General features: G+C 38.4%; 1 protein-coding gene across 3 annotated transcripts in view; it reads left to right on the top strand.

Moving 5' to 3' along the window:
• sec24d (SEC24 homolog D, COPII coat complex component) overlaps positions 1-17578 on the top strand; it is a 291170-nt gene that overhangs the window by 237541 nt on the left and 36051 nt on the right. For all 3 annotated transcript variants that reach the window (XM_069926602.1, XM_069926600.1, XM_069926601.1), the window contains exons 16-17: positions 743-839; positions 9850-9995. In XM_069926602.1, coding sequence (XP_069782703.1) covers positions 743-839; positions 9850-9995 — 243 coding nt within the window. The remainder of the gene's footprint in view (positions 1-742; positions 840-9849; positions 9996-17578) is intronic.

Genomic DNA, 17578 nt, shown 5'->3' with positions numbered 1-17578 from the left:
ATGCAGCCCTAATAGCCATTTGCAAATGAGTATAGATACTGCTTTCTTGAAACTTTGTCGCAGTTCACTGGCATACAATTAGCAGTTACCTTTTCTCTGTAATCTGGTGTGCTTCTTTATTTATTTATACTCGTTAAATGTTAAAAATACAAATGTTAGAAGGCCTTGTGGCCCATGAAACCCATGCTGCCCAATGTCACCCAATTAACCTTCCAATTCCATATGTTTTGGAGTGTGGGCGTATACCAGCACACCAGGAGCAACCCCATGCAGACTCAGAGAACATACAAAGTCCTTACAGACAGCACTAGATTGAACCCAGGTCACTGGCGCTGTGACAGCGTTACCCTATCTGCTACGCGAACCATGTCACCCAGATAATTAACCCATTATTTTGTGATCTGTATTGCTTTCATCACGTTAGAAGCGTCAACCAATACCCATTCTGTGATTGAGCAAATTCTGTACAACATGAACACTTAATTAAATTATTTTCAAATTCACTGTTTAATTACACAGAATCTCACACAAAATGGTTTCATAGGAAGCAATAAAGTATTGATTATAAGGTAATATAATTTTGAAATGGTAGTATAATTATATTTGATCATTTTAAATGGATTTGTTGCTCAAAGAATCTGCTCGATTTAGCTTTGGCTGCAAGTTTGATATTCTTGTTGCACAGTGCCATCAGCTGGTCAATTCAGATGTCTTCAAGCTCCCTGTCACTTATTTTCCACAGATACAGCCCGATGGTGAACACTTCTTGAATGATCTGAGAAAGGACGTACAGAAGTCGATTGGATTTGATGCTATCATGAGGGTCAGGACAAATACAGGTGAGGAGGTGCTGAATGAGGAGATGGTCAGTGGGTAAAATTAAAGGATGTGTTATATTGAATACTTCAGGTACAAAGAGAGATTGAAATCTTAGTATTTATCTTCATGAACTGAACAATTTTATGTTTCTCATTTTGTATTTATGATTTGAGAATATCAGAAGCAAAGTGGTTCATTCAAGTGGTTTTGTAATGGAATTGTGATCGAAACAGAAATATCATTGGGTGTATATGTCAAGCAACCACATGATAGTTCATTACACTTCAGAATCAGAAATCAAGCTTATTGTCAGGACAGATAAAGTTAGAAAAAGAAATTGTAATTATAGAAAAAGATTTCATGAGAAGGGAAGATACAGAGAAAAAGAGAGAATTGTCAGAAAAGATTAAAATATGACACATTACAAATAAAAAAAGTGGAGAAAAATATTATGAAAACCAAACAAAGATATTATGAATTAGGAGAGAAAACCCACAAAATATTGGCTTGGCAATTCAAAACAGAGCAAGCAAAGAGAACTATATTGGCAACAAGGAAAGAAGACAAACAGATTTCATACAACCCAATAGAAAATTCTATAAACAGTTAAATCAAACCGATAATTCAGGGAAAAATGACAAAATAGATGAATTTTTATCAAACATTGAATTACCCCAATTACAATTGGAAGATCAAACTAAACTACCAGAACCCCTGACAAATACAGAAATGCAAGATACATTAATGACGTTACCGAATAATAAAACATCAGGCGAAGATGGATTCCCTACAGAATTTTATAAAATATTTAGCAATCTATTAATTCCTCCCTTTTCAGAAGTAATGAAGCAGGTAGAAGAAATCCAGAATTTGCCAAACTCATGTAAAACAGCAATAATTACAGTAATCTAAAAAACAGGAAAAGATCCATTATCTCCAGCATCTTACAGACCAGTATCCTTGCTAAATACAGATTATAAATTAATTGCAAAATACTACCAAATAGATTGACAGATTATATACTGAAATTAGTAAAATTAGACCAGACAGGATTTGTAAAAAATAGAAGAGCGGCAGATAATGTTTGTAAATACATTAATTTATTCCACACAGCACAAATAAATAAAACACCGACTATAGCAGTAACTCTAGATGCCAAGAAAGCTTTCGACAGGGTAGAATGGAATTATCTATTTAAACTACTACAAAAATTCAAATTACCCAAAAAATTTACTAATTGGATTAGAGCATTATCTTTAGCAAAAGTAATAACAAATGGGTACATTTCAGATCACTTCAAATTGAGTAGGTTAACCAGACAGCGATGTCCACTATCACCTTCTTTGTTTGCTTTGACCATAGAACCATTAGCAGAATTGATAATAAAGGAACCTAAAATAAAAAGAATAAAAGTAAAAGCTGAAGAATTTAAAATTAGCTTATTTACAGATTACATTTATAGTATATTTAACAGACCCAAATAAATCAATAGAAAAGCTAAATATAAAATTGAAAGAATATGAAGAAATATCAGGATACAAAGTTAATACCAATAACAGTGAAGTGATAACAATGAACAACCTTGATTATACAAAATATAATAAAGATTTCCCTTTTAAATGGCAATCACAGGCTATACGCTACCTTGGTATCAAGATAGATGACAATTTAAATCAGCTATATAAATTAAACAACCGACCATTATTAAAAAAAAAGATTTAGAAAAATGGAAACATTTACCAATAACTTTAACAGGAAGAATAAACTGTATCAAAATGAATATATTTCCTTGGAAACAATATCTATTTCAAACATTACCGATTCCCTTGACAGAATTTTTTTAAGAAACTGAACAAATTAATAAGAATTCTTTTATGGATGGGTAAAAAAAATCAAGACTAGCTTTAGAAAAATTTAAACAGATTTCAAAAATTATTATAGAGCAGCACAACTAAGATACCTATCAGAATTTTATTAGACCTGAGAAAAACCAGACTGGCTCAAGATAGAATTATATAAATTAGGAGAAAAAGTTCCAGAACATGTACTTTGTAAATGGGATGAAAAACTGGTACAACACAACAACTTACCAATATTACATCATATACTAAAAACATGGAAGAAAATACACCTGGAACGGAAATGATAAATTATCAAATACCAAAAATGATACTAACGTAAATCCATTAATTCCTTATACAATAGATAATTTATTATTTAGAGAATGGGTGAGAAAAGGAATTAAAAGAATAAAAGATTGCTTTTTGGGAATAACTTATGAACATTCAAACAGTTAAAAAACAAATATGGAATATCACATAGCACAATATTTTCATACTACCAGTTAAAAACGTATTTAAAAGAAAAACTGGGAACAAGCACAAGATTACCTGAAGATAGCTGCTATGAATACTTAATTACAGACACAGCAATAATGAAAACATTTATTACAAATATGTCCATAAAATTGCAATACAAGGAAAATGATGAAACAATATATAAACCCAAACAGGATTGGGAAAAAGATTTAAATATACGAATAAAGAGCGAAACATGGGAGAATCTATGCACAGGAACCATGAGTAATACAATAAATACTCGATTTCGTATGATACAATACAATTGGCTACATAGATTATACATTGTGGCGAGCTATCAAACAGAAGCAAACATACAAAACATGAAGTCTGTCCTACAGGCTTTATTCAACATAAACTTCCACAGAGCTGGCTGTGAGGAGTGCTGTTGCAAGTTCTGAGACTGTCTTCGAAGGGCCAGATCTGGCTTATATCCTGGAGGGTCATTGACAGCCGACCGGGTGTTGCCTTGTCCCTGTGCTCTTCTGCAGGTACAGAGGTCGCCCCCTTCAGTAGGCCAGTGGTATACCACCACATATGTGACAACAAAAGTTAGAAAAATTGAATCCAACAATGTCAGACAGATATTTCCATTGTAAACAAGAAATTGGAACAATATTACATGCAATTTGGACATGTACAAAAGTAAAAAAAATTTTGGGAAGATTTAAACTTAATATTAAATAAAATTACAAAACAATAAGATACCAAAAGATCCAGAAATCTTCCTGTTAAACAACATAAAAGACAAAGAATTAGGCTTAAAAATTAGACAAAACTCAAAAAAGATTTATTATGATTCCACTCGCATCAGCAAAAAAAAATGCATAATGACAACTTGGAAAACAGAAACAACTTTAAAAATACAACAATGATAAATAGAAATGAGTAATTGTATTCCATTAGTAAAGATTACCTACAATCTAAGGGACAAATGTGTTTTATTTGAGCAAATTTGGAAACCATACATAGAGTATACTAGAAACCACCAATTTCATACCTCCACCTCTTAAAATAATAAATGAAAAAATATAAAATTACTTAAATATAAAATTTAAGATGACACAACCTCCTTTTCTTATGTATTCTTTTACTGTTTATTTATTTTACTTAGTTTTCTTTTTTCTCTTACTTTCACTTTATATTATAGGGGTGTGGAGGGTGGTAGGAGAAAGGGGAAAAATGTCACTGTATATATCTTAATGAAGAATGTATAAATTATTATTGTAGTAGTTCACAGTGAAATATTAAATAAATAAACAATAAAAAAAGAAAGGTAAAGATGTCATGTAATACCACATTTAGAATGTAACGTACATGAAATTCCTTAAATTGTCTACCGTAAGGAAGACAGAGAGTTGTCACTTTGTCCAGCGCCCCTTAAAGAAATGAGGCCCCAGCGAGGAACAAACTTGCAACCCTTGGTTTACAAGACCAGTGCTCTAACCACTGAGCTATCAGAATCAGGAATATGCATCATGAAAGTTTTATTTCACTGTGGAAGTATTGCACAAAATCAATATAAAATTATTTTTTAATTTAGATGTTTATCATAGCAACAGGTCATTTCAGCCCGGGAGTCCGCGCCACTCAATTGACCCCCTTAACCTACACTCCCATACATTTTTGAAGGGTGGCAAAAAACCAGAGCCCCTGGAGCAAACCCATGCAGACACATGGAGAACGTACAAACTCCTTACAGACAGAGCAGAATTTGAACCTCGATCCGGTCCTGATCACTGGCACTGTAAAGGCATTGCATTAACTGCTACACCAACCGTACCATTCAGAATAAGATTTTTTTTTAAATAACTTTTGCAAAAAAAGGGAAAAAGTGAGGTAGTGTGCATGTTCATTGTCCGTTCAGAAATCTGATGGTGGAGGGGGAAGAAGCTAATTTTGTAATGTTGGGTGTGTACCTCCTTCCCATTGGTAGCAATGAGAAAAGGGCATGACCTTGGTGGTGAGCATTGTTGATGATAGAAATTGCTTTCTTGAGGCACCGCCTCATAAGGATGTCATTAATGCAGGGAAGACTCATGCCCATGAAGATGCTGGCTGAATATACAACCCTCAGTAGCCTGTTTGTATCCTGTGCATGGGCACCTCCACACCAGACAGTGATACAACCAGTCTAAATACTCCCCAATGTACACCTGTAGAAATTCGCACGAGTCTTTGATGACATACCAAAACTCCTCAAACTCCGAACAAAATATAGCCGCTGGTGTACCTTCTTCATAAATGCATCAACAATCTCAGGTTAGGACTTCAGAGGTGCTGACACCCAGAAATCTGAATTTTCTTGGCCTCTCCTTGCTAAGGACTGTTTGGGTTTTCCTGGCTTCCCCTTCCTGAAGTGCACAATCAATGTTTTTTTAGACATACAGAAGGGTAACAGGCCCTTTTGACCCATAAGCTTATGCCCCAAATATCTCAATTAACCTACAACCCTTGTATGTTTTAAAGGGAGGGAGGAAACCCACGCAGACACGGGGAGAACATACAAACAGTGTGGGTTTCAAACCTGTGTCGCTGGCGCTGTGATAGCATTGTGTTGACAGTGCTCTTTTTTGTTTCACTGATGTTGAGTGCCAGGTGGTTGTAGTGGCACTACGCAACTAGCTGATGGTAAAATATTCTGTGAAATTCTCAGCACAATGTGTCTTCACAGGGGACATAGCAGCTCTGGAAAAAGTGAAACGACCTGAGCCTTAACTAATCATTTTGAAGGATCCACATTGTCAACTGCAGAATCTACATCAGAGGGTTTGAGTGGGAATTGATAGCTCTACCCCAACACAGAAGGCAAAATATGGTGTAGGAAAGAAACATACCAATTTAAGAGCAAAAGACAGAAAGAAAACACTTCTTAAAAAAAAATCTGTTTTATTTATTTTTATTCTGCTTTTTTTCCCCAAATACAATGATTAAAATCAAAATCTGTGAGATTGCAACTTTGCACATTTAAAAGTTAATATCAAAGGCTGTACAGCTTGCTTAGTTGGCGTTAAGAATTATGGATTCAAGATTTCTTTTTATCGTCAAGAAATTGCCTTCTGCCTGCTGTAAAAAGCTGTGAAACATTCACACTTGTAAAGGAACAAACACGGCTTTTTCTGTGGGATTTATTATGCATTTATCGTGTGCCCTTCCATTCTATGTTTGCCAAAAACAGGAGTAGAGCAACTTGGAAAGCAACATGCTGTTTACTCTCCTTGTGCCTTTCCTGCTTGATTTGATCTTTCAGACCAGTAAATGCTGATTGGAGTAGTTATATTGCAAATCCTGGCTCATCCATTCAATATAATTCACCATTTTTTTTTGTTAGATATCTGAATACAGAATCAGAAATCAAAACAGAGAATATGCAAAATGCCCACCACTTCTATTCTTTGGACAGCTTCTGTTGGAACAGACTTGATAAGGGCTCTTAATTTCTGAGGGAAAAAAAATTGAAGCTGCGAATCAATTGAATTGCTATCACCGAGGTAACGTGGGGAGATTTTAGCATAAAAGTGAAGCAGCTGGTCGGAAAAAAAGTGCAAAAAAAGAGGATACAGGACTCGGTTGAGAGATTGGAATAAGCCAAATAACGTACTCAAGTTTCCAAGGAACACTGAAGCATAAATCACGCAGCCAATTAAAGTATATGGATGTGGTAAAGCAAGGACGCTAAATAGGATGGATTGCAAGTGGGAGATTAACAGATGCTCAGGAAAACGAGAGACGAAGAAAAAGCTAATACCAGGAAACATGAATCAAGGTAGATTTATAATACTCATGAATGTTACATCTACTAAAACGAAGACTCTTGAGACAAGTACAGCAGAAAGAAACTTTCCAATGAGAGACCAGGAACATTATTCCCAGAAGTGGCGAATGCAGGCTTAACATTTAAGAAGAATTTGGACAGGTACATGGATGGGAGAGGTATGGAGGGCTATGGACTGGGTGCAGGTCAATGGGACCAGGCCAAAAAAAAAATGTTTCGGCACAGAATAGAAGGGCTGAAATGGCCTGTTTCTATGGTTCTAAGACAGATGTGAATACAACAATCAGAGATATATAGTAACAAAGTGAAGAGACATTGGAGTGGGCTACTACAATCTGGCCTTAAAAATAGACAGTGCTAAAGTAGAGGAAGGGCATTTACATCAGAATTAACTTTAATGACTCAATTAAACTTGAAAAACTTGAGGTATTTTGCACAAGGATTGGTAAATGTGATTTTCCAATTATTCAGTGCATCAAATAATGTATGAAAAACAGCACTGGTTTTCTATTGATCAATGACTGAGACCAGGACCGGAGGCTGAATGACAGGTGGTTTGGGTCCTGCTGCTTCATTGTTCCAGTGTCCTGAGTTTGTTCCTGTCTCCAGTGTTAACTGTATGGTTTTCTGTTCTCCTTCTGACTGCATGAGCTCCACTGGATGCACTGGTTTTCCCCTTCCTGCTGATTGATCATAAATCATTACAGGACAGTGCAGGGCCTTCAGCTTATGAGATTGGTCTGAGCAATACAAACCTTCTCAACAATCCAAACATTCCCTCTATATTTCTTGCGTCATGTCTGTCAGAGGATCTTTTTAATGTCCCTATTATACCAGCTTCCACCACCACCCCCCGCATTCCAAGTACCCACTACTCTCCGTGCAAAAGAAAAACTTACTCCTAATATCTCCCCTAAACTTTCCTCCACACAGATGTTCTCTGGTATTTCCTGCTTCGGCCCTGGGAAAAAGTGCTGGCTGTCCTCCTCATCAATGCCTCTCATAATCATGTAGACATGTATGAGGTCAACTCCCATCCTTCTTCGCTCCAAATAGAAAACCCCTAACTTCTGTTAACTTTGCCTCATAAGACACATTCTCCAATCCATGCAGCACCCTGGTAAATCACCGCAAGTCTTCGGTTTAGCAGTGGGTCTGCGTATTAGAGTTCGGTTGGCGCATGTGTGAGAGTTAAGTGCCCTGATGATATTGAATTTGCCCCCTTATCTCTCGCGCATGCACCAACTGAACTCCAATACGCCAATCCACCGCGCATGCGCCCACAAAAGATTGTACTTTCCAGAACTTTTGCAGCCTCGCGTATTTTCTTTGTCCTTTAAAATTGTTGAAATGGTGGAATGGGACAATCGATCGGTAAGTGATAGGTTTTTCCTCTAGCTTGCCATCTTTCTAGTGTGCCTACAGAATGGTGACTGCGCGCTGGGCACTATATTGCGCAGGCTTATACGCGTACTTTTTTAAAAATTTAGTTGTATGTGCGGATGGACGTAAGTTGAGTAGGTCGTAAGCCGGGGAGTTCCTGTACTTAATGTGGATCGTTATGTCTATATTGTATATGTCATTTGTATGTAGGGTGGACTGTGGGACTGTGTGCGTGCACTACGATCCGGAGATGCACTATTTTGTCAGGTTGTATATATATATATATATATATATATATATATAATCAGATGACAATAAACCTTAACTCGAGAGTGATCAAATGTTGGAACATTTGAAAGGCAAGTACTACAGGAGCACAAATATTTGAGAAGGATATACTGTCGAAGAAGCCTACAGAGACAGGAATAGTCAGACAATGAAAGGACTGGAAAATAAAGAGGAGATTTTTGAAGCTGAAGCATCGTTTAATGAAGAAGTGATGAAAATCTCTGCACTAATTATTGAGCGAGCAGCTGTGATTTTGAGTAAGGGAAGCCAGCTATAAGTGAATTGGAATAATTAATTCTCGACGTAATAAGGTCATGCAGGAGAGTTTTAGCAGCAGGATGAGCTGAAAAACTGAGTAATGTTTAATTGAGATGGAAACATTTGTCTTAGAATCAGTGTGGGATATATGATTTGTGCTGGGATCATAAGAAAGAGAGGGGAACTTATAGAAACATAAAATTATGAAAGGCAAAGTTGAGATAGAGGTAGTTAAGTTGTTTCCATTGGTGGGGGAGACTAGATCTAGGGGACATAGCCTCAGGATTCAGGGTACTAAATTGAGGACAGAGATGAGGAGGAACTCTTTTCCCAGAGGGTGATGAATCTGTGGAATTTGCTATCCATTGAAGCAGTGGAGCCTACCTCAGTAAATATATTTGAGAAAAGGTTAGATAGGTTTTTATATAGTCGGGGAAATTAAGGGATTATGGGGAAAAGGCGGGTGGGTGAAGATAGGCCTGTCATCAGATCAGCCGTGATCTCATCGCACGGCAGACCAGGCTCGACGGGCGGGATGGCTGGCTCCTGTTTCTTAGTAACCAAGACGGCGACGGTCTGATTTTCTTGAAGACAGGCAGAAACCAAGAAGATGGATGGCAACAGCAGTCCTGGAGTAGAAGCTGTGGCAGAGGCTTCTGATCATTTGGTTGAACTATTGGATATCAGAGCGGCTGCTTTTCATTTGCTGAAAGGATGGCTGAAAAGAAGCGATGCAGGGAAATATCAAGAGAGTTCTGTCACCACATTTCCAGATAATGGTGTAGAAGGGCACTACATAGGTCAAAAAGGCGAGAGGCCCTCGATCCTTGGGGACACCAGAGTTAACACTGCAGGACCATGTTGCTTAAAGTGCACTTCTGGAGTTCGCAATGCATTGAATTATTAGGAAGGTTGTTATGCTCTCTCTACCTTCTAACATTTTCTTTTCATGTTTTTTTTAAAATCAAGGCTTCAGAGCAACTGAATTCTTAGGCTCCATGTATATGAGCAACACAACTAATGTGGAATTGGCTGCCATTGACTGTGATAAGGCCATCACAGTAGAGTTCAAACATGATGATAAGCTCAGCGAGGAAAATGGAGCCCTGATCCAGGTACAGTGCATCAGCACAGCTGTGTTACCTCAACTCTGCACGCAAACATAAAAAGAGTTTCCAGAGTTTAATATTTGTTAGGCTACTTTGGAAAATCACAGTCAAGCTTGTAAGTTGTAAATGGGCAGCAAGGTTTGCTTAGAAGTTAGCGCAGAGGTTCTCAATCTTTATTTTTCCACTCATATACCACTTTAAGTATTCCCAATGCCATACGTGCTCTATGATTATAAGGGATTGCTTAAGGTAGTATGTGGGTGGAGAGAAAAAGTTTGAAAGCCACTATATTAATCGTGCCTAATTGACTCATAATATATGCCATTTCATAACTCCAAACAAAATAGCCCAATGATAATTTTACTCAAGCAAAACATTTCATTAACAATTGGGTCGAGAACAGTGATTCTCAGCCTTCCATTCCCACTCACATACCACCTTAAACAATCCCTTACTAATCATGCATCGATGGCATAGGGGTTACTTGAAGTAGTATGAGAGTGGAAAGTAGGTTGAGAACCAGTGGGTTAGCACAATGCTGTTCCAGCACTAGCGATTGAGACTGGGGTTCAAATCCTCCACTGTCTGTAAGGAGTTTGGATGTTCTCCCCATATCTGCGCGGGTTGTCCTCAGGAGCTCCTGTTTCCTTCCAATGTACCGGGGGTGAGGGTTAATCGGGTGTAATTGGTCAGCACTGGCTCATAGGCGGAAAGAGCCCTATTACTGTGCTGTATTTAATATTAATATTTAATATTTAAATCTGTTAATGGGTAAGAACAATGAGGTAAAAGAGATACATAGCATGGAATACAATACACACCAGCCTCCATATCCAGCTACACTTAATATTCCGTCTGGGCACTCTCCAACCAGATGGCACTATATCGACTTCTCTGGTTTCTGTTAGACCCCTCCCCAGTCTCTCTCTGTCTTCCACCTCTCCACCCCCATCCCTCTCCATTTAGAGTGTTATCCTGTCCTGCTATCACATCAGCTTTATTCTCTTCTGCCCTCCCACCCTTATCCACCTATGACATCTTACCTGTTAGCCTGTGCACCTCTCCTTGCTCCTTCCCTCCTCTTCCCAGCTTTTTATTCAGGTGCCTACTTGCTTTCTGCTCATACCTTGATGAAGGGCTCAGGCCATGAATTATTAGTTATATCCTTTTGCCTCCGATGGACGTTGCGTGATCTGCTGAGGTTCTTCAGCATGTTTGTCAATTGAACTCAATTACAGCATCTGCAGACTTTTCTGTTTAACCGTACATAGCATGAGATGGCAGGGCTATCCTCAGTTATCCCTCAGCAAACACCATCAAATATGCTTGAGAAAAATATATACAGTTGCTGGAACGTTGAAGCGAACAAATAATTGCTGGAGGAACCCAGTGGTCAGATAGCATCCATGGACAGAAATGGTCAGGCAATGTTCAGAGTTGGGACCCTTTGTCAAGACAAAGATTAAAAAGATGAAATCACAGTGAAATAATTGTTGGGGGGGGGGGGGGGGTGGGGGGGATTTTCTTTTCTTTCTTTTGATTTTTGATCATATGAATAGTTTTGTTCAACTGCGAATAATGTAAACATTCATAAAATTATTATAGAAGAAGAGAGGGAAAGAGAATTGTAAACTTTATAAAGGGAAATTTTATCAGTTTCATGAAAAGAATTTCTAATTTCATCTTTTATTTTTTTTCTCCTTTGGGTTGGGTTTTTTATGTGAATTTTTGATATCCTATGACCAATGTACTTTCAATTTTTGAATTGTGTTCATATTTGGAATTTTTTAATCCTTTTATTTTAGTTATATTACACATTGTATAATTGTATTGTTCAATTGTTTATACTTTAAATATTAATGAAAATATTTTTAAAAAGAAAATAAATCACCGATATAAAAAGGGATCGAAGCTCCAAGAAGGACCCAGAGGTGTTAGAGTATAGGATTAAAGGTGTGAAAGATGAAGAGACAGGTAGAGGGAGAGACCATAGGAGGAGGGAAGAAAGAAAAACTTGAAAGAGGGGAAAAAAATAAGCACAAGAGAAGATAAAGACAAATTGGAAATTGGAAAAATGCTTTTGGATTTAACAGGAGGGCTATGATATGGCTTTCTTCAAGCTTATGTTTGGCCTCATCCTGACAATATTATCGGCCTAGGGTATACAATACCCTGGCAGGAATGGTTGAAGGAGATAGAATGATTTATAGAAATGATTGGGGGAGTTAAAATGGTTGGAGAGTTGAAATGGTTGGTTACAGAATCCAAAAAAAGCAACATCATTTCAGTTTTCAAATGGAGAATACATAAATTCTTCAAAAAATATTGCCATGATATTCTAAATGTAAAATAGTATTCGTTGAAGAGGTTTGAGAGCTGATATTTTTCTCACAATCTTGATAGGGTGCCTTTGAACACAAGAAAACCAAAGATAGGAATAAAAATAAAATCAACAAGGAACCTGCTTTATATCGGACCCTTCATAACTTCAGGGCATTAAATGCTTTGGAATATAGTTCCTCCCATGGTGTAGGAAACGATAGCAGTTCAACACATTCATATGACACTTCCACAAACAGTGGTGAGGTAATGACCACATTGTCTACTTCGATACATTTAACAAGGAAGATTTTGCTTCCTGAACACTTTTGGGTGTATTTTATGGATTTTTGGCTACTGATCTTGAAAATCACCTAAGCATTTTCCTTATCACATACCATTATTTAGATATAACCTATTTTTGTGATTTTCTTTCATATTTTAAATTTAATAGTATATCGCCCACAAAGCATGCCAGTCCAAGCATGCCTGGGCAACCACGCAGTGCAGTTGCTATGCAAATGTTGTCTCGGCATGGAAGGCGTTTAATGATGTTGAGAGTTTTCTTGGCAACCACAACTGGATGTAGTTTCTAAACTACATCCAGCTGACTCACAACGTGCTTCAAGCAGACAAAACGACGAAATGTAACATGTCATTGAAAATTCATTTTCTGCATTGGCACTGGAACTTATTCCCTGCTGATCTTGGTGCTGTCAGAAACGAAAATGGTGAAACGTTTCATCAGGACATTGCGACCATGGAAAAACAGTGTCAGGGCAACTGGAATCTATCAATACTGACCAACGATTGTTGGACACTAGCACAAGAGGCATCAGATGATGAGTACAAACGAAAATCAGTGGCAAAACACTATTAGGTTGGTTGAACTCATGAAATGTGTCAGCATCATGATGTGATTAAACTTTTACTAAATTCAATAAAGGTTAATTTAATGTTTCTCCAACTTCCTACGTGATACAGCAAATCTGAAATTATCTTTGTGTTCAGCTTGAAGTTGTCTTTCATAATCCCCAATTTTCTTTCAGGAAACAAACATTTTGGAAACAAAAAATTGTTGTCCAGTGTAATTTTCACCTAAATCATAACCATTGGCCACAGAAAACATATTTGATCTTCTTCCTTTAGTGGCCTTAGGCCAGCCATTCTCAAACCTATGGCTCCATTAGGGCTCTGCTCAAAGTTTGTGGGCCTCCTTCCCTGTGAAGTTGATTTCTTCCATACTTCTCCCCTACTGACTACATAAAAACATTTTGAAAAATTTTATGATTTCAGTGTGTGTGTTTTCCCCCCCCCCACCCCCTTCAATGTGCTGTGGCTCCCCAGTTGAAAATAGCTGCCTTAGACTAGTTCAGAATTCTTGTCAGAGTACCTACATAACATCACATACAACCCTGAGATTCCTTTTTCCTGCGGGCACAGCAGAATTACACCTTATTGGTAGTGCAAAAAAATACTGTAACCAGTGTAAACACGAAAACAAAGAACTGTAAAAGATAACGAATGTAAACATACTGACTGCAATACAGAGAGAACAAAAAAACAAATCAATAAAGGGCACAAGTAAGAGATTAAATGGGTCTTTTAGGCCTAGCTAAAAGCTGAATATAAAGGTATTTCTTACCTTTTCTTGCAAGCCCAGAAAGGCCTGCTCCAATGTCCCCTTTCAACTTGGAGGCAGCTGGGGCGTTGATGCGATATTCAGGATGAGTGGTTACTGGTGCCATGATGCCATAATACGCACAGAGCAATGTACGACTTCGTTACCCATACTCCCCCACACAACTGGAACCACTCTGTGTTTCCCAGAACGGTCCCAGATACATGGAGGATTATGGGTAGGGTAGACAGCCATCGCTCTGCCGCGTATTAAGCCACTGGTGCCGACGAGCAGCCCCGAAGGCTGAAGTGGCCCGGTGATGTGCTGGAGACCTGAGTGGCTGGCAGGGCTGTCACAGACAACCCCGGCTGCCCCTGCCCTGAGGGGATCATGCAGGTGGAGGGGTAGGTGAGTAGGAGAGAGAAAAGTGAGGTGGGTCACAGACTGATGACATCACCACAACTTCATCAGCCCGCCCCTAGCCAGCACTTGCAGCACCAGTACATTCATGATGCATGGCAGAGTGCTCCGCTCAACTACTGATGATACCTTGGAAAGGATTGTAGTCAGTGCCTTGGAGCCAGTCGGGGATCATTCATGAAGGTAAGTTTTCGAACGTGAGGACAGAGAATCTCCGCCTTTACATTCAGAATATTTTGCTTTATGAAAGGTCCTTTTGATTGAGTTTCTCATTGAGGCGTCTGACGGTGGAGGGGTAGCACCTATTCCTTAGCTGGTGGTATGAGTCTTATAGCACCTAGATTTTTTCCTAATGGGAGCAACGAGAAAGAGTGTACTGGACAGTGTGGATCTTTGATGATTGCTGCTGTCCTCCCGCGACAATGTTCCCTGTAGATGGGCAAGGTTTTGCCAACTACCTTTTGGAGGGGTTTATGCTCAGTAGCCAGTCAGCACACTTTCCACCACACTTCTGTAGAAATTTGCCAGGCATTCTGGTGTCATACCAAATCTTCATAAACTCCTGAGGAAGTACAGGAACTGACGCGCTTTCTTCACGATGTTGAAAGATCACCTGAGATAGTGACTCCCAAGAACTTAAAATTGCTCACCCTCTCCACCTCTGATCTCCCCAAAGATCACTGGATTGTAGACCTCTGGGTTTCTTCTTTTTAATTTTTTTTAATTTTTCACACAAACATTTCCCTCTTGAATATACACAGTGTTATTTTCTCCCCTTTTTCCCCCCTCCCTTCCCTCCCTCCACCTCCCTCTCCACACCGACTCAACGTTCAACCTATATGATACATTAAACAATGTCATCACACAATGAAAATAAACAAGAAATTTGTGTCTTCTACTTTTACATACTAATATATATAACATAACATTACAATTACAGCACGGAAACAGGCCATTAGGCCCTTCTAGTCCGCACCGACTGGGTCAGTTCATTTCATCTTCTTCTCCTTCTGACATTTTAGACAGTGGAGGTCTGCGGTAGGACTTCTCTGTTGTGTTCCATGTACGGTTCCCAAATTTGTTTGAATACTGTGATGTTATTTCTTAAATTATTTGTTATTTTTTCCAATGGAATACATTTATTCATTTCTATGTACCATTGCTGTATTCTCAGGCTATCTTCTAATTTCCAGGTTGATATAATACATTTTTTTGCTACAGCTAAGACTATCATAATAAATCTTTTTTGTGCTCAATCCAAATCGAGTCCAAGTTCTTTACTTCTTATATTACTTAGAAGAAAGATCTCTGGATTTTTTTATATGTTGCTTTTTGTGATTTTATTTAATACCTGATTTAGATCTTCCCAAAACTTTTCCACTTTCTCACATGCCCAAATTGCATGTACTGTTGTTCCCGTTTCCTTCTTACAATGAAAACATCTTTCTTGAGGTCAACAATTAGCTCCTTGGTTTTGGTGACGTTGAGTGCAAGGTTGTGGTTGATGCACCATTCAACCAAGTTTTCAATCTCCAACCTGTATGCTGACTCATCCCCTTCCTTTATACAACCCACTACATTTGTAGATGGTGTAATTGTCGTGCCGAGCCACACTGTTGTAGGTATGAAGTGAATAGAGCAGGGAGTTAAAAACACAGCCTGGGCACACATGACTTCAGTTTATGCACCTGCCACAGTGCAACATTCCCTGTATACAGGTACACCATCCTTTATCTGGAACCCTTGAGGGACAGTGTGTTCCAAATTTCGGAATTTTCCGGATTGCAAAAAGCCAAATTTAGGACCACTCGAATTGTGGTGCCATATCCACCCCCACCCCTTCCAGTCACCCAGCCATCTCCCCCCACCCCCCTCGCCCGCCCAACTCGCGCTGCCACCTCTCTCCCCACTTGCCGAATTTTGGAGCTTTCCGGATTTTAGATGTCTGGATAAAGGATCGTGTCCCTGTATTACACTGAAGTGTCAATGTTATCTTGTTCACAAGTCTTTTGAGTTAGGCTTGAACTAATAACCTTTTGAAAGATGTGAAAAAGCTACCACTGATCTTGGTTGACATCTTAAAAATTGAATTATATTAAGAGTTATTTTAAAGTGTTTTTGATCTATAGCTCATTGAAATGTTATATTTATTACTTTGTTATAAAAGAATAAAAGCAGACTACCCAACAATATTGTAATTTCTGTATAACTGAAACACAAACTTATTAATCTTGTGTTTCAGATGCTCTCATTAATCTTTAGCATGCAGAAATGTAAAAGTTGGAAGATTTCCTGCAACATTATATTAGAAATCTAATAGGCATTTCAAGAGAAAGATCTCAAAGTTTTTCATCACTAGATTTGCTTCCAGTGCTACAAACTAGAGTATTGGAATGTCAGATGAATAAAGAGATGGTGCGGGAATGGCTTCAGGTTCTTGGATATTTAGGACTACTTTTGGGGTGGGTGGGACCTGTATAAGTGGGATGGGTTGCACCTCAGCCAGAGTGGGATGATCACCCTTGCTGAGGGGTTTGTTAATGTCAATGGGGAAGTTTCAACTGAGCTGACATATGAACCGGCGCAAACAAGCTGTTCAGATGGACAGCTACAAGCAGCTCGAAGCTAAATAGTTCAATCTGCAGAAGCGAGTGAGTGAAAATCAAAGGAATTTTCACTAGGTTATATCTATTTAAATGCAAGGATTATAATTAGTTATCCGGATCAATTCAAATCTGTAGTTAACATGGGGGTCATGATTATTGTTGTTGTCACTGAGACACGGTTGAAGGATGGCAGGACTGGCAAATCAGTATTCCAGGGCATAGCATTTTCAGAAGTGAGAGTGAGGCGGAAGTAAAAGCAGAGAAGCTATTGCACTACAAGTCAGAGAATACATTACATTAGTAATAAAAGAGGATATCCTGGGAGCTTCTTACTATAAAGCCATAAAGTATGGGTAGAGATTAGAAATAAGAAAGATGTCCTTACTTTGCTGGGGTTGTATTACAGATCTCCCAACATTCAAAGTTAAATTCAATTTAGAAAAAAAAGCATGGTAACAGGCTATTTCGGCCTACAACCCCTTGCTGCCCAATTGACCAACAACCCCCAGTACATTTTGAACAGAGGAAATCAGATCCCCGGGGAAAATCCAGACAGGGAGAACATACAAACTCCTTACAGAAAGTGTGGGATTCGTACCCCTGACTTGATCGCTGGTGCTATA

This window comes from Narcine bancroftii, chromosome 3, assembly GCF_036971445.1.
Source record: "Narcine bancroftii isolate sNarBan1 chromosome 3, sNarBan1.hap1, whole genome shotgun sequence".
Lineage (NCBI taxonomy): Eukaryota > Metazoa > Chordata > Chondrichthyes > Torpediniformes > Narcinidae > Narcine > Narcine bancroftii.
This window is presented reverse-complemented; position numbering and strand designations above follow the sequence as displayed.